General features: G+C 36.0%; 1 protein-coding gene across 5 annotated transcripts in view; it reads left to right on the top strand.

Moving 5' to 3' along the window:
• RGS7 (regulator of G protein signaling 7) overlaps positions 1-19,043 on the top strand; it is a 499,918-nt gene that overhangs the window by 326,200 nt on the left and 154,675 nt on the right. For 4 of the 5 annotated variants that reach the window (XM_081824503.1, XM_081824500.1, XM_081824502.1 and 1 more), the window contains exon 4: positions 10,454-10,504. The exons of the other annotated variant lie outside the window; for it this stretch is intronic. In XM_081824503.1, coding sequence (XP_081680629.1) covers positions 10,454-10,504 — 51 coding nt within the window. The remainder of the gene's footprint in view (positions 1-10,453; positions 10,505-19,043) is intronic. 5 annotated transcript variants of the gene reach the window in all.

The following is a 19,043-nucleotide window of genomic DNA, read 5'->3' on the forward strand; positions in this document are numbered from 1 at the left end:
GGTGGTGGGTATTAAGGAGGGCACGTTCTGCATGGAGCACTGGGTGTTGTGCACGAACAATGAATCATGGAACACTTCATCTAGAACTAATGATGTAATGTATGGGGATTAACATAAGAATAAAAAAAAATTAAAATTAAAAAATAAATAAATAAATAAATAAATAAAATCTTAAAAAAAAACAAAAAAACAATCCAATTAGAAAATAAGCCAAAGACATGAAGAGACATTTCACCAAAAAGGATATACCTACATCAAATAAGCATATGAAAACATGCCGGCATCATTAGCCATCAAGAAGATGCAAATTAAAATGACAGTGATCTCTTGCCACATAACTTGTCAGAATGGCTGCGGAAAATAGACACTATGGAAAATGGTTTGGCCATTTCTTAAAAAAAAAAAAAATCATATGACCCAGCAACTGCAGTTGCAGGGATTTATCCCAGAGAAGTAAAAAACTTATATTCCTACAAACTGCCCAAAAATGTTTATAGCTTCTACATCTTTATTCATAATAGCTAAAACTGACAAATATGCCCTTCTACAGGTGAATGGTTAAACAAACTCTGGTACACTCATACTACAGTGTAATACTCAGCAATAAAAAGGATCGAACTATTGATATGTGCAACAACTTGGGTGAATCTCCAGTGACATGCTGAGTAAGTGAAAAACAAAGTCAATGTCAAAAGATTGCATACTGTATGATTCCATTTAATAATACTCTTAAAATGACAAAGTTGTAGAAAGGGAGAATAGATTCATGGTTGCCAGGGGTTAAGAACAGTTGAGTGTGACTATAAAAGAGGATCATGAGGGACACTTGTAGTGATGGAGATGTTCTATAGCTTCACTGTACCAGTGCCGATTTCCTGGTTGTGATATTGTACTATAGTTTTGCAAAATGTTATCTTTGGGTGGAAATTGTATAAAGGATACATGAGATCTCTCTGTATTACTTCTTACAACTGTGTATGAATCTATAATTATCTAGAAATTTAAAAGTTTAATTAAGAAAAACTTAGTTATAAATCTAAAAAGTATGTGTAGAATATCTGTATGAGGAAAACTAAAACTCTGATGGAAGAAATCAAGAAAGAACTAAATAAATGAAGAGAGAATCCACATTCATGGATAGGAAGATTCAATACTGCTGGGATATCAGTTTTTCCCAGTTGGATGTATAGATGCAATGGAATCCCAATCAAAACCCCAGCAAGTTACTTCATGGTTATAAACAAATTGATTCTAAAACTTATATGGAGAGGTAAAAGATACAAAATAGCTGACATAATTTTGAAAGAGGAGAACAGATTTGGAGGACTGACTTCAAGCCTTGCTATAAAGGTATAGTAATCAAGGCAGTGTGATATTGGTGAAAGAATAGACAAATAGATCAATGGAACAGAATATAGATCCATGTAAATATAGTCAACTGATCCTTGACAAAAGAGCAAAGGCAATACAATGAAACAAAGATAGTCCTTTTAACAAACAAATAATGCTGAGACAACTGGATATCCACCTGCAATAATAATAATAATAATTAATAATAATAATAAATCTAGACACAGACCTTACACCCTTCAGAAAAGTTAACTCAAAATGGATCACAGAACTTAAAAGCAAAATGCAAAACTACAAACATTCTAGAAGATAACATAGGAGAAAACCTTGATGACCTTTGGTATGGCAAGGACTTTTGAGATACAACATCAAAGCCATGATCAATTAAAGATATTATTGATAAGCTGGACATTATTAAAATTAAAGACTTCTGTGAAAGACAATGTCAAGAGAATGAGAAGATAAGCCATAGCCTAGAAGAAAATAGTAGCAAAAGACACATCTGATAAAGGACTGTTATCCAAAATATATAAAGAACTCTTAAAACTCAACAATAAGAAAATAAACAACCTGATTAAAAAATGAGCCAAAGACTTTAACAGCTACTTCATGAAGGAAGATATACAAATGGCAAATAAGCATATGAAAAGATGTTCCACATCATACGTCATCAAAAAATGTAAATTAAAACAAGATATCACTATATACCTGTTAGAGTGGCCAAAATCCAGAACAGTGATAATACCAAATGCTGGCAAGGATGAGGAGCAATAGGAAGTGTCATTCATTGCTGGTGGGATTGCAAAATGGTATAGCCACTTTGGAAGATGGGTTGGTGATTTCCTATAAAATTAAACACGCACTTACCCTACAATCACGCAATTGCATTCCATTGTATTTACTCAAAGGAACTGTAAACTTACATACACACAAAACCTGCACACAGATGTTTACAGCAGCTTTATTCATAATTGCCAAAACCTGGAACTTGTCCTTCATATTCGTTAGCTCGGGCTTAGTCACCATAAACTGGATAGCTTATAATAGCAGAAATTTATTTTTCACAGTTCTGGAGACTGGAAGTCCGAGATCAGGGTGCCAGCATGGTTGGGTTCTGGTAAGAGCCCTCTTCCAGGCTACAGACTGCTCACTTTTTATATCCTCACATGATAGAAAGAAGGTTAGGGAGTTCTTCCCTGTTCTTGTATTTATTCTTCCACTTAAGCTTTGTTGAGGTATACTTGACAAATAAAAATTGTATATATTTAAGGTGTACAATGTGATCTTTTGATATGTATATACATTGTGAAATGATTATTACAATCAAGCTAATTAACGTATCTGTCCCCTCACATGGTTACCATTATAAGTTGTGATAACACTTAACATATACTCGTGTAGCAAATTTCAAGTATACGATACAGTACTATTAGCTATAGTCACCATGCTATATACTAGCTCTCCAGAATTTATTCATAGTGTATAACTGAAACTTGGTGCCCTTTGGCCAATATGTTTCCACTCTCACACCTCCCACCTCTAGTACCTAGCAGCTACCATTCTATTCTCTGCTTTTATGAGTTCAACTTTTTAGATTCCACGTGTAAGTGAGGCTATGCGCTATTTGTCTTTTTTGTATCTGGCTTATTTTGCTTATCATAATGTTCTCCATTTTCACCTGTTTCATTACAAATAGCAGGATTTCCTTCTTTTTTTTTTTTTTAAGGCTGAATACTATCATACCTTTTCTTTATTATCTATTAGTATACACTTAGGTTGTTTCCATGGTTTGGCTATTGTGAATGATGCTGCAATAAACATGGGAATGAAAATACCTCTTTGCAGTACTGATTTTATTTCCTTTGGGTGTATACCCAGAAAAGGGATTGCTGGATCATATGGTAGTTTTATTTTTAATTTTTTGAGGAATCTCCATGCTGTTTTCCCTATTGTCTGTACCAACTTACATTCCCATTAACAGTGTACAAGTGTTCTCTTTTCTCCACATCCTTGAAAAGACTTGTTATATTTTATTTATTCATTTTATAATAGCCATCCTAACAGTTGTGAGGTGATAATCTCATTGTGGTTTTGATTTGCATTTCTCTGATGATTGAGAGCCTTTTCTTTTCTTATTTTTTAAAGATTTTATTTGAGAAAGAGAGTGCACAGAAGGAGAGGGAGAAGCAGACTCCCTGCTGAGCAGAGAGCCCCACTCTCTGCAAGAACCTTTCCATATACCTGCTGACCATTTGTATGTCTTCTTTAGAAAATTGTCTATTCTGGTCCTTTGCCCATATTTTAGTTAAGTTGTTCTTTTTTTTTTTTTCTGTTGAATTGTATGAGTCTTATATATTTTGGATATTAACCCCTTGTGAGATGTATAGTTCGTAGATGTTTTCTCCCAATAAATATATTTTGTGTTCATTCTGTTCATTCTTAGCTCTGTTGTTCAGGTGCTTTTTAGTTTGATATATTTCCACTTACTTATTTTTGCTTTTGTTGCCTAAGCTTTTGGTATCACACACAGAAATTTATTGCCAAGGGCAATATCAAGGAAGTTTTTCCCTATGTTTTCTTCAAAGATTTTTATGGTTTCAGGTCATATATTCAAATCTTTAATCCATTTTGAGTTGATATTCATGTATGGTATCATATAGGGATCTAACTTCATTCTTTTGCATGTGACTATCTAGTTTCCCAAGCATTGAAGAGACTATCCTTTCCCCATTGTGTTTCTTGGCACCTTCAAGCAATGTAATAATATTCAGTGCTAAGAAAGAAATGAGCTATCAAGCCATGAAAAGACATGGAAGAAATTTAAATGCATTACTAAGTGTAGAAGTCAATCTGAAAAGGCTATATACTGCATGATTCCAACTATATGACATTCTGAAAAGGGCAAAACTATGGAGACAATAAAGAGATCAGTAGTTGACCGAGGTTAGAGGAGACAATGAGATGAATAGGTGGAGCATAGAGGATTTTCAGGGCGGTGAAACTACTCTGCGTGATACAATATGGTGGATACATGCTGTTATAAATTTGTCCAAACCCACAGAATGTAGAACACTGAGAGTGAACCATAATATAAACTGGGGACTCTGGGTGATAATGATATGTCAATGTAAGTTCATCAACTGTAACAGATGTAGACTGGGATGTTGATACTGCGAAGGGCTATGTGTATGTGAGGGCAGGAGGTATACGGGAAATTTCTGCACTTTCTGCTCAATATCATGTGAACCTAAAACTTCTCTAGAAAATAAAGTCTGTTTTTAAAAGGTTTAATTAAAATATGAAATTGCCAAAACGTAGTTGTGGGCCACATGTAATTACTTTTCATCTCTGAATATATTAACTTCATTGACCAAACGTGGCAAAGTAGACATGTTTAAATATAAATATCATCTACAACAGGACACATCTATTTATTTATATAGTATTCTTATTTTTTAATGGAAAGTTATGTGAAATACCCTATTCTGCAAGAAAAACTCAGTAAATGTTAGTTTACTCTTACTTCCTATTGCAGCTGTAGACTGCACGAAAGGAAATTTTTATTTATCAATCAGTACATGTCTTCTTCATCTCATATGTCCCTCATAGACACAATTAGACACCTAGACATGGCCTATGTCTAGTTTTAAGGGGATTATGTTTTCAGAACAAGAATGGTCTCGAATCTCTTCTTTATGCCTAGCAGCTAGCATATAGAATTGATTAATTGATTAATCAATCACTCAATTGTTTCATTTATTGTTGGTAAGTTCCAATGTATTAGCTAACTCGAAATTCAGTTATATTTTCACATTTAACACTTTTATTACTTATTTCATTTTTTGTGAGTCTAAAGAATTGTAAAACCAGAAAAATATAATAAAACTTAAAAAATGTTCTTTAAAGGGAGCCTCTGTCTCCCTTCTGAGGAAACGTTGCAAACTCACCCTTCTCTTGATTTTTCACATGTTCTTTATCACAGTGAAGGCCACATCAGGGAACCACTTTTCCCTTCCTTTGCCTAATTCCACAGCATTTCCCACATGGACTTATACCATCTCATACACAAGACAAGTGGTGTTGCTCAGAACACGATTTGAAAAAAAAAAAAAAAAGGTGCTCTGCTTGATCAGTAATCATCTTGAATTGTGGGAGAGGGTGGGAAACAGTCCTTAGGGTCATCTCGATATTCTTGTGTCCTCTGATTATTGTCATCTTTGCTGCTTTGCTGTTTCTGCTGCCTTTCTTTAAAGCTTCTTAGGCTTTGAAGAGGTCCAAAATCCTTGTTTTGTGTCTGAAGAAATCTTTTTATGGTTTATGGAACTTACACAATGAAGTTTAAAAATCCAGATAAATTGTCATGATCTTAATTAAATATCTGCTTAAAAAAACAGCCCGGGAGCTCCACCCCAAGCAAAAACCCTATCTATTTTCCTGAGAGAGAAATATTAAAAAGGTCAATGTCTTTGCCTCAGGAATATTTGGGCCTCTTCCACTGATTAAGAGCTAAAGTTTTTGTTAATGGCTTTAGCAGAACTTAAAGAGATTTTTTTGTAGCAGATACAAATCAAAAGTGTAACATTTTGGTTGCTTACAAAGCCCTCATATATCACATGCACAAAAGTTTCACAATATTTTCCTTTTTGCGAGCCATCCACCCAGGTTTAGGGTAGGGATGACTGTAGCTGACCCTTGTAGCTGAGGGTGTGTCCTAATCAGTAGAAGGAACATAGCTGCAATGGAAGTAACGCAGGCACAGGACAGGGCCTGCTTCAGGCCTCTCTGCAGCACAGCAGACTTGGGGCAGCCTCTTTCCGCTCAGGTCCATGGCAGGGGTGAGGAAATAATACCGATGTCTAAACGTCTTCCATGGCTTTGCTTTAATTATGGGTGGAGTGGTAAAGTGATAGCACTGAAATGGGAAAATTATCACTGCAAAAGGTGATTATGGTAGCTGAAAATTATATGCCAGCCAAATACTCTTTGTATGGTAGATACCATCCTTTTGTAAATTGTCTTAGAGAAAGATCTGGAGAGGGAACCTTGCTGTGAATTCATTCATTCTTTTAACATTTACTGATTAGCTTCTACACGTCAGGCACTGGGCTGGGTGTTTGGGATCCAAAGATGAATAACACCCTCCCGCAGGTGGGGTGGGTAGAGGCGGCTTCCTGGAGTCATTATGTGTGACCTGAATCTTATGGACTGAGTTGGAATTGGCTGAAGGAAAAAGAGACGGGGACGGAATGGCATCAGCAAAGTCATGGAAATAAGAAACAATACAGCATGTGGGCAGCTATGAGCAGTGTATGAGGAACTGTCTTGCTTGTTTTGCTTGTTTTCATTTTTCAAATCATAGATTACTGGGATTGCACAATAATAAAACCTCTACTTCTCCTGCTAAGGAGAGGGAACACATAATTTTGTAACTGTGAGGGGTACAAGAGTAAGAATTCAAAGCAAGAGTATAGACACTGCTTGGGGCTCAAGTTCCCAGTAGCTGTAGTCATACAGGTGTTTCTTTTATTTCTTGGGGTTTAAGATATTATTGCATCTCTCAGCAAGTTTCACATTGTAGCTATTCAAGAGCTCTTTTGCCATTTTTTTTAAAGAAAAGAAAAAACAACAAAAAGCAAAAAAGAAAACAAAAAATTCTCCATTTTTACTGCGAGGCCCTCACAATAAAGACGGATGGAAGTCTAAAGTACCCTGGATATGTACATTTACACAAACCTATTCATCTATTCATTAAACAAAGGCTGAGATGTTGGACTAGAAATGCACCTTTCTTTCCTACACCCCTCCTGACTGTAATGCACCCTTTTAATTTTGAATTGTAATTCTCAATGTGGCTATGATAGCACATTTCTCTTTTAGTCTTCTGGTTCCATCAAGATGCTGAAGTTTTTGTTCTCTGTCTGGAAGCTAAGGTCTTGCTGTCATACATACATAATACGTAAATATGGTGGATTTGGGTATATATTTAACAGCAAAGTAATTCATAATGTTCTAACTTAAAACCATAAGTATACTGGCGTGACCACGCAATAATAAAACCACTATAATAGCATCTCCTAAGTAATATTGACAAGTGGCCCAATCATCCCTTTCAGAGCTGAACTGAGGATATAACCATAATAGAAATACTCAAATCTAGGCTAGGAAAAAAAGTTTCCTGTTTCCTGAGTTAAATGTAGTTTCAAATTAAGCTTCTTTGTATTTCTTTCTGCTCAGAAAAATAAAAAAGAAGAAAACTTAAAAAAAAACTTTCCCTAAAAGCATTTCTAAATCATCTTTCACACTAAGAGAAAATTATAGTCTTGGAACCAATGTTTGGCTCTCTGCAAAAGCATGGAAAATTTCCAGTGGCTGCTCACATATGTTCCCCAAGTTGATGCTCAAATGTGGAAAATGAGCAAGGTACCTGGAAATAGTGCATAAGATTTGGGTACCTGGAATTCTACTTTGGTCAAGTATCAATACAAACATATTTGAAAAACTGAGTCCCCCTTCTCTTTTTTGAAGGGATGACAGTGCCTCAAGACAAGTTAGGTTATAAGGCTGAACATAACACTGTGAAATACCTGTGTTCTTGTGAGTGGTCGTCCTTCCTTCCTTCCCTCAGAGCTGCTTTAAGATCAAGGTGAATCCATCTTATTACCTGTATGGAAATCAATGGCAGTTATAAAAGTAACAGTTATAAAAGAACACAAGTGATTCAACACATGAAGTCATTTAAAAAATGCATACATATTTTATTTTTTAATTTTTTTAAAAGATTTTTTAAAGTAATCCCTACACACAACGTGGGGTTCAAGCTCACAACCCCAAGATCAAGGGTTGCATGCTCTACTGACTAAGCCAGCCAGGTGCCCCCAAGCTTATTCTGAAGATAGTTCTGAACTATTTTGCATGAAGCAGCAAGAATTATTTAGCCATTGTCAACATCAGTCATATGCTACGTCTCAGGTGCGACGGAAGTCAGTCTCCAAGAGAGGTAGAAGTGGAATTTCAGGTCACACAAAATTTCATTCATGCAGCCCTGCTGCAGCTTACTATGTATACAAAGCTATTTTCATACATATTTTTTGCTATTTTATGTAGAAATGAATGATGCTGAAAACTAAATTAAATAGAAATGAATATTTCAGGTAAATCAAGTCCTCTTCTTTCTGCTCATATTTTCACCATTCTTTTCATCCTCGATGCTCCTGCACTGGAAACCTTGAGTTCTCTTACTATTCTCCCACTGGCCACCCCCATACCTAATTAGTCACAAAGTCCTGAAGCAAGCCTCTAATTTTGCTTTAGTTTGCTTGTACATTAACTAGTTCAGTACTTTTCCTTTCAATCCTGGATCTTGACCAGTAGAAATGTTGGCTTCCCTGCTTTCTGTCTGACTGGCCCAAGACACTCCCACATGTATTGCCAATCGAATTCCTTAAACTTGTTTTGATAAGGTCATTCTTCTGTTTAAAACCAAACACAACAGAACATACCATGTCTCCCTTTCTCTGCCTGACATATAGAAAGAAAAAATCTAAATTATTTTGCCTGGAATTCAAGATCTGAGTACTTTTATTAGTGTCAAGTTCCTGTTATTCCCAGCATGTAGTATATAGAAGGAACACAATAGTTTTTATTGCCTATTGCCCCCTTTTTAATTTTGACATAGGCCTTCAGTAACTAAGTTTTGTCTTTTTCATATATCAAAATCTAGCTCAAACATCACATTTTCTGCAGACCCTCTTTCATTTTATTCTGTATAAAGTGAAAACCTATATTTACTCATATTTTTTATTCATCACACATTATCAAACACTTGCTTTGTTCCAAATGTAGAAAGGTGAATATGTTACCCGCTTCAAAGTACTTACTTGAGGGCTTTATTCAAATCAACAGTTGCAACATTGTATGATCTGTACTACAGTACAAGACTACACAGATACCAGTTCACTTTTTTTTTTTTAATTTTTTTTCTTAACATATAATGTATTATTTGTTTCAGAGGTACAGGTCTGTGATTCAAAAGTCTCACACAATTCACAGCGCTCACCATAGCACATACCCTCCCCAATGTCCATCACCCAGCCGCCCCACCCCTCCCACCCCCCACCACTCCAGCAACCCTCAGTTTGTTTCCTGAGACCAGTTCACTTTCAATGGAGGTTGCTGTAAACTCAGTGGACAAAAATGAGGGTCAAGGAAAGTTCTATTGTGTAAACGAATCTTGAGTGTCTTGAAAATAGTGGTAAGACATTTTGGTCAAAGAGAATAGTACTATAAAGACATGGAGACTTGAAACACATAGGAGTTTTCAAAAGCTAACAAAAAATTTGGCTTGGCTTGAGAGTAGATAAAAGGACCATCTTACAAAGTATCGGGTATGCCGTGCTAAGAATTGTACTTCAAACATAGTGGGCACCCAATAAGCACGTAGTCAATGAACAAATGAATGAATCATCTTATCCACTACAAGTATATTAAACCTTTGTGTTTAAATATTTCATATTAAATAATTTACTAGTTTTCACCTGGGCACATCTTGATATTTGCAACATGGATGGACCTCTATGGGGGTATTGCACTAAATGACATAAGTCAAACAAAGGAAGACAAATGCCATATGATTTCACTAATATGTAGAATCTTAAAAACAAACAAAGCAGAAACAGACTCAGAGAATACATCCAGACAACAAACTGGTGGTTGACAGAGGGGAGAGCGGAAGAGGGGAACGGCAAAATGGGTGAAGGGAAGTGGAAGATACAGACTTCCAGTTACACAATTAGTAAGTCACAGGGATGAAAAGTATAGCATTGGGAATATAGTCATTGGTATTGTAATAGGGTTGTATGGGGACAGATGAGAGCTACACTTGTGGTGAGCCTACCGTGACATGTGGACTTGTTGAGTCACTGTTGTACACCTGAAACTAGTGTAACATCGTGTGTCAACTATACTTTAATAAAAAAAAGATATATGCAAAAACATAAAACAAACATTCCTACTAATGTGAGTGCCAGAAGTTAAGAGTTCTTAAAGTTAACATGTATAAACAAATGTTCACAAATATTTGTGTTTTTCTTTTTTCTTTTTCTAGGGTCAGACATTGTTCAATGGTTAATAAAGAACTTAACTATAGAAGATCCAGGTAAATAAATCATTTTCCCATTGATAGAATTATTTTCTTTGTGGTTTTAAGAAATATGTTTTTCTTAGGGCTAATATGGCAAGCAAGCAAATCTAAAAGATTTTAATTACATTTAAACTATGCTTTTCATATTTATACAAATTTTATGGTAGTCAACATAATTTAACTAAAATTTATTTAGTAAGTTGTAACAATTTTTCACATATTTAATGTTCCATTTCATAAAATTTGATTCAGGTGATTGACGACTATAGAATGGGTAAAGTATATGTGTGTTCATAAATAATTGTAGATAAAATATGTCTGCTCTGCAGCACTAAGCTAATTTACAGAGTTTGGGAACAGTTTCCACCAGCCCACATTGTACATTGCCTAGAACAAATTCCTACATACGGAAGGCATTTAATGACTTTTTAAAAATGTCATGTAAGAGCTTTCACATGCAGCAAACAATGTACATCCCTGAAGTGAAAATAAGATGTGTTTTGTTTAGAGAAGATGCTAAGAAAACAAACAAAAAGCTTATAAAATTTGGTATTACAGTGACTGAGAATGACATGGTAGGGAAAGATGACAATACACCAACCACACAACAAATCATCACTTCAATTAGAAAAGAATTCAGCATGGCTTTTGTTCTTGCCTCTGGTGGTTACACCTTAGAATGGTTTAGAAATAACATTGAAAGGCAGAGTTTTTATTTTTCCTCATTCTGAGCTAACTTCATAAAACCTTGTCATCAGAAAATGTAGATGTAATTCAATATATAAATGCCTGTGCACAGCCCCTGCTCAACTGGTACGTGAGGTTTTAGAATACCTATCCTAGCAGGTTAAAAAGGATTAAAACAAATAAAGATGAAGCACCTACTCCAGCATCATATTGTTACTAAGTGAAAAGAGGAGGTGATTCCTGGGACAAGGAGTCACAGTCTTACCAAGTTTACATTTTAGTCTCAGCTCAGGCTCACTCACACAAAAGCCCCCAATGCTAAAAACAAAACAAAACAAAACAAAAACCAAAAGATTGGCATAGTCATTGACAACCAGGAAAGTACTGTTTTACAAAAAATACTGTTGCTCAAAGGGTGAAGTGGATTCAAGAGTATTTCTTGTGAGTTAAGACCAAAAGTGCACTTTAGTAATAGTCTGGGGAGCAAGGAAAAGTACATGATAAGCTAGTAAGAAACAGTCATTGTTTATAATTTATACATGAGATACCATTTTAGCTATAACATGTATGAAAAACTGATTTGATTTGCTTGCTCAACAGTTTAAGGAAGTTGTAAAGCTTTGTTAGAAGGTATATAGAAAGATAAAATCGATCATATCCAGGAAAGAACATATATGTTCTTTAGTCATATTTATGACTGGCTGAAAAACTAGTTGGTTGGTAGGTTGATTGGTTGGTTTGAATGAACTAGTTCAACCTCTGCAGAGTAAAAGGCTAGATTTTAAGAAGAGTGGGAAGCACTGATGACTATTCTAAAGATACAACAGATTTGCACACAGAAATGCATCAATCTGGCAGTGTGGTTCTGAATAAATATGGTCAAGAACATAACTGACATCATGAAAGTAACTCTGATGGCTGCATGTATGAAATTAGTCATAGCATTTTGGAACTGCTCATAAAGAGAGACTAAATAGTTATTATAGTAACAGGTTTAATTTTAACCCTATACATTTTCTGGAAATTTTAAAATAAAAAATAATAAAATAAGCTTCATGCCAGGCTTCTATCTGGTTGTCAAGAGGTTGTTTGAAGACCTCTAGGGATCGCTGGAAGTTCCAGATGTCAGTTATTTGTTGAAAGAGGATTTTGTGACAAGTTGGAAGAAGACAGCAATGCTTGGGGAAAGGTGCAGGTTCTGATGGCCCATCTAGGGACGGGGGGAGAGGGTTGCATGGTCTTCAGGGTCTTTGCAAGACCAATGAGTCCACATTATTTGTACACTTAGTGCTCAATATTTTGTTAATGAATACTTAATACTTTTCCATTTCTATTGCAGTAATTCAGTGCACATTTGGCTGGATATTTTACTAGAGATTTTGGTACTATTAGGGAAGTGGCCATGTTGTATTATTCTTTTAAGATAAAGCTATATTTAGGCCTTCAATTAGAATTTAGGATTATTTTTGTTATGTTTACATATACACATACCCATATAGTACACATGCAGGATTCATCTAAAGGTTTTGTTTTCATCTACCTCTTGGGTCCATTTTCACAATATTTTTTCTAGAAGAAGCTTATTTCTTCATTGATTTATCTATATTTTTATCCATTTAACAAATTTTCTGAATTCTTACTATGGGCTAGGCACTGGGAATACAGGAAGAAATTCCCTCCCCGATTGACTTGATTGTCTTTGGCTTCTAGGGTGTCCCACTCATGGCTTTTGTTCTTGTCACTACCCACATAGTCTTCTGTGACAGGTCTCCACTCCTAGCTAATCTGTAAATGTTGGAATGTCCAAGTTTCTGTACTAGGTACCTTTCTCTTCTCCAAATACACGCTGTTGCTCAGTGGCATGTGTGGAGGACTTGCAAATTCATAGCTTTCATGCTGACTTCTCCATGGTGTTCCATACTAGTCTACCTGTTGCATATGTGGCCTCTCTCAGGGGGCCAGCCTCAGCATCACCAAAGTAGAACCCTGATTTATCCCATCTCCAACCTGTTCCTTCTGTCTTCCCAGACAAGTTACAGACTTCAGTCTTCTATCCAAGAATATGCTGTGTTTTTTCATTTGTTCAGGTTTGCTTTGTGGGTTCTTTCAGGAGTGTTTTAAAGTTTCCTCATATAGGTTTTGCATGTTTCATATTAAGTATGTTCCTAGCTATTTTATTTTGTGTTACTATTATATGTAGGTTTTACTCTTCACTTATATCTACTAACTGGTTATTTGTACATATAGATATTGTTGACATATGTATGCTAATTTTCTATATCACTACTAAATTTTATTTTTGTTAATATTCTTAACTAATTTATTGTAAAGCTGGAATACTTCTTCCAGCAGTTTCTCGGGATTATATGTATTTGTTCAATTCCTGAGCCCCTGTGTATCTGACATTAACTTTTGTTGCCCATGTGTATGTTGACAACTTAGCTAGATGTAATGTAAGTGAGATAAACCTTTTTCTTTAAAACACTGTGGGTATTAATTCATTGCTTTCATGCATTCACTATGGCCAAATCTGAAAACTAATTTTTCATATATATGTAAAATTTATATATATAATTTTTCATATATATGTATATATCTATATGCATATGTGTGTGTTTTCCCCTGCCTAGATCTCTGTGATGTCTTCCTTATCTTTGAAATTCAAAACACAAATACACAATTGCTAGGGGTTTGTTTGTTGGTTGGTGTATTTGTATGATCTGCTAAATCATTTAAGTCTGTTGATTCAGGTTTACTTAAGTTGAAAAAAATTTTCCTGTTATATTATTTTGATTTCATTTCTTCATGTTTAACATCATATAATAATGATGCCCACTACTTAGTGTTTTCCTGAAAATTAAAGAATTAATGTGTATAAAGCAGCTACTGCTAAAAAAACAGTAATCAAGCATTTATTACTACACTTATTACATAATAATTGCTCAAAAAATTAACAATTATAGTTGGTTTCGTATTCGTTTTTGTTATTATGTCTAATCACTTGCCTGTTTATTTATTCTGGTTTATTCTTTTGAAATAACATTTACTAGTATGTTTTATTCCGCCTTACACCCAATTGTCATTTATCACTTTCTTCTTTTTTCGCTCTTTTCTTAGCTCTTTCCCTTCCTTCTCCCTCTAGGTAAACTTGTTAACTTTGCACATTATAGCATTCATTTTTATTTCTTCCACTGGCAGTTCAGCTCTTTATTGCTGTTAATGGAGAATAAATCTATTGCATTTTGACTTTTCTTCATTCTGTCCAGTTCTGTATTTCCACCTGCCCTTTGGCATGCCTCCTCTAGTCACAGCCCATTGTCTTGTGAGTCATCTTTCATCTCTTCTTTCGTTACATCAGTATCATTCACTTTTACTGTTTTGACTTCACGTAGAAGAGACTGTCATTAAGTTTACTTCATGCCATTTTATGTCTTAGAAATGTTTGTGGGTTTGTTTTATGAATTGTTTTCCCATTTATTCTCCTCAAACATAAAGAATTCCTCATAGGACTGATGTTTGAATATTGACAGGGTGGATGGATTGTCTTAGATAACTCAATGCCATAGTTTCCCTTCTTTGCAGCAGGAGCTGCCATGCTGGTGATACTAGTTTGCATTAGTAGGTTAGTTGTAGCTTTTGGTTAGACTGAGTATAGTGAGAAGGAGTGGAGCTGGGAGCGATCCCAGCCTCAGGACCTCTTCATGGTGCCATGCTGTCTCTGACTGTGATGGACCCTTTTCATGGGCCACACTTTCATCCTGTATCCTGCTTTGTCAGTTTCCAGCTTCCTGCATGCTGGGGTCATGCCAGACCTCTGTCTTGTGTGCTCTCCACATGGTGGAGAGAAGCTGCTGTTCAGTGACTCCAGTGAACAGCATCCAAAATGGTGTGCTTCCTTCTCTTCTGTGTTCTGACCTTCCCACTGCAGACTTGGGGGTTCATTAGTCATCTTCCAAAGTCTTCTCTACTTAGTACTGTGGTGCTTTCTTAGGACAGTTTTGCAATCTGGTCCAATATATAGTATAGTGTTAGACTTTGGAGGCATATGTTTTGGCACCCTTCCCTAATTTTTAATGCTGGATGCAGGTTTCTGTTTGGGTGATTTGTTGTTGTTGATGATGATTTAATTGTTATAAACTTTGCTTATGTTGTTGTAGTGCAAGGAGTTGATAATTTTATTAATACTTTTCAATTCTATTGCTGAGAACATAGAATATGTATGAAAATACAAAGCACAGAATAAATTGCATTAGTCTCAGAGTTAGAGCCTAGCTGATAGAATACAGTGGTACTTTGATTTTATAGATAGGAAGATTGATGTACATCAATTGTTGGATAGGGGCAGGAGAGTGAGAGGAAGAATTTAGCCTTTGTTGCATCTCTCTCCACACTGGCACCCATTGGGAAGCATGATGTCCACCACCAATGTCTTCAGTTGGTGGTGCACTCCACGGCTTCTGTGTTATTTCTTGTTCCCATTGAGAGGGCCTCTTCCTGTCTGTTTACAATCTTTGCTTCGACCAAGCTCAATTTGGGGGCACACCAAGTGATTCTGCCTCACACTGGGAAAGTGTGCTATTGCTTCCCAAGGACCTATGGTGTTTTTCTATTTTACTCTCAGTTGCACAAGAATATTCTGCTGCTCTCCCCCATCTCCGAGGCATGGGATTCTTTCAGGATGCCCAAACTCTTTCTGCCTGGACATACCACACAGTCTTTGCAGAATGATCCTTCTGGTTTACCAGGTCTCTATCTGGGAAACAATTATGTAATACCTTTTGCTTGTTTTTCTCATTGCTCAAAATGGTATTCTGGCATATCAATTAGCTTTTGCTGTGTAAACTTGGTGGCTTAAAATAAACAGCTATTTTATTTAGTTCATAATTCTGGGAGTTTGCTTGGTTAATTTCTGCTGGGCTTTCTTCTGGATTGTAGCCAGGTGGTTGGGTGGATGATCTAGGATGTGGGGGCATATTTGGTACTTGGTACGTTGTCAGTTAGGTGCATCTCATTCTCTCAACCTCCAGCCTGCTAGCACTGATTTCTTATTACAGTGGTTTTCACAGTTCCAATCACAACACAAGCTTATACTCTGCCAAGGCAGGTACCATGACCAAGTCCAGAACCAGTGTAGGGAAGGACTGTCCAAGACTATAGGTGCAGAAGTATATGAACAAATTTGGGCGGTTACTACAAAATCTTCCACATCTATATTTCTTCGGTTTTTCAGATCTGCCTTTCTATGATATGTACTATTAGCTTTTGGCTTGTGTTTGCAAAATTTATCCTCCAGAACCTATTCATCATTTATTAGTAAATATGCTTTGTGTCTAATATCATTAATTATGGATGATATTTTGAGACAATTTATCAAAAGACAAAGTTTTGGTTAAGATTGGCACCCTTTACAAAATGATTGACAGATATTAATAACTTCTTGACATCATTCTGCTCATTTGTGATCCTTGCTGCCTCTTACTGGAAGAGTTACCCTTGCCAAGCTCTTGAAGTGATGCTGACCAAAGTAGGGAGTACCTTGAGATCCTCCGTCTAATGAGTGGTTGGGATTTGAAATGAGCCTCACTGTGACTCCTGGATACTTAAAGAACATTGAGTATCTCTGTGTTCTCTGAGTAGTACCCTTCTTGCTTCACCTTTCTCTTTCTCTCTGTTCACCCATGCTTCTTGAGATCCCAGTATTTCTTGAGAGGCATCCTGGCATTTAAGTTGAGTCATGGGCTTTGCAGAAATACTTGAGCTGGAATCTTGATTCAGGCACTTACTGGCTATGGGCATTGGGCAACTTAGTTAACTTCTCTCTCTCTCTCTCTCTTTTTTTTCTTCATCAGCAAAATACTTTTAATACAGTGTTTTGTGAAGCTTAAATGAGTCAGCATTCAAATGTGCCCAAATCTTGATTTTATTTTTATTTTAAAACTCTGAACATTTGCAAGCACATTTAGCTAAATTGAATTCTTTAAAATGCATGCAATTGGGCGCCTGGGTGGCTCAGTTGGTTAAGCGACTGCCTTCGGCTCAGGTCATGATCCTGGAGTCTCGGGATCGAGTCCCGCATCGGGCTCCTTGCTCAGCGAGGAGTCTGCTTCTCCCTCTGACCCTCTCCCCCTCATGCTCTCTCTCTCTCAAATAAGTAAATAAAATCTTTTAAAAAAATAAATAAAATAAAATAAAATGCATGCAATTTTTATACTAGCCTTCAAACACAAACTATTCCGTGAAGACTTCTCTCCATAATTCAGCTCCCAATTGCTTTTCTTTACCATGAATTATTCACATTTGCTACTATTCAATTTGTTGCTTAATTTTATCTTTTACTCACATGTTAGTCTTATTCCTTTAGACAAATCTAAAAAACATAATGACAGAGGACACATATCTTCTCTAGTCATTGACTGAAGTACCAAGATCAATCACTTCTCAATACTCCCTTGACTTTTACTAATTGAAATGATGTTAAGTTTATGGTAACCAATGATTCAGTTTGTGTTCTCCTAAAGAGATGGGGAAAAGTAAAGAGAAAGAAATTTAAAATGTATTTTTCTTTATCTAAACCACACCCAGGGTGGAAAAAAAATGATTTAAAATGCAGACAGAAAAATAAGATTAAGAATAAATGTGGATTTGGGCGCCTGGGTGGCTCAGATGGTTAAGCGTCTGCCTTCGGCTCAGGTCATGATCCCGGAGTCCTGGGATCAAGTCCCGCATCGGGCTCCCTGCTAGGCGGAGAGCCTACTTCTCCCTCTGCCTCTGCCTCTCTCTCTCTCTCTCTCTGACTCTCATGAATAAATAAATAAAAAACATTTAAAAAAAAAAAGAATAAATGTGGATTTATCCAGAATAAAAACTTAATGCTGAATAGTTGCAAAATTTGTTCCTCTTGAAGTATTATCTATTGTAAAAATAACTGGAAAATTGAGATTCAGACAAATCAACTAGATGTTTTGCTTACACATCAATTAACTGGATTGAATATCTTAATTGTCACTGCATTAATTAAATCAACTCATTATGTTCACCATTAGAGTCTGTCATCCACCTCCCAACCCTCCACAAGTCCTCTAGAGAAAATGATCAAAATTCTGTTAATGAATATAATAAAACTCTGTTACAATTAGCCTTCGTATCCCATGGTTTTGGTTGGCTTGTCAGAGAAATCAGCCCAAGGAACATAAGGATGTATCAGAATTGAGAAAGTATAGAATGTCTCCATTATCCTTGATAATGTTTTATCCCTGCAAAGTATTCATGCTATTCCAAATCATTTTAAATAGATTATTTTATTTTATTACTACAACAATATCATGAAGTAGTCATGCAGACGTACTCATCTCACAATTGGAAAGTCACCTGAGAAAAACGTGAATGTCCAAAATCACGCAAAAACCTGTTCAAACAAATAGAACCTTGGTCTCCCAACCTATAGCCTGTGTGTCTTCTCCTTTTGGCACAATTATTTCAGGTTTAGATTCTGCTTTTCCTTAAGTGGTTGGCAACCATGAGAGGTACATGGATCCATCTACACAGATGGTCCTTTACATTGTGTCTTTTGGACATTGTGTCTTTTGGACTAAAGTAATTGATTTTCATAGATTTGGTGTTATATTTAGCTACTGCATCCTGGGCATATCCTTTGTTAGAGCTATTTTCCACATACTCCAATGTGTATCTATTACAGTCAAAGTAAGAAGAAATCTTTTCTTTTTTTTTTTTTATTCTTATGTTAATCCCCATACATTACATCATTAGTTTTAGATAAAGTGTTCCATGATTCATTGTTTGTGCATAACACCCAGTGCTCCATGCAGAACGTGCCCTCCTCAATACCCACCACCAGGCTAACCCATCC

Source organism: Leptonychotes weddellii, chromosome 6 (genome assembly GCF_054177405.1).
Source record: "Leptonychotes weddellii isolate Sample4059 chromosome 6, ASM5417740v2, whole genome shotgun sequence".
Classification (NCBI taxonomy): Eukaryota; Metazoa; Chordata; class Mammalia; order Carnivora; family Phocidae; genus Leptonychotes; species Leptonychotes weddellii.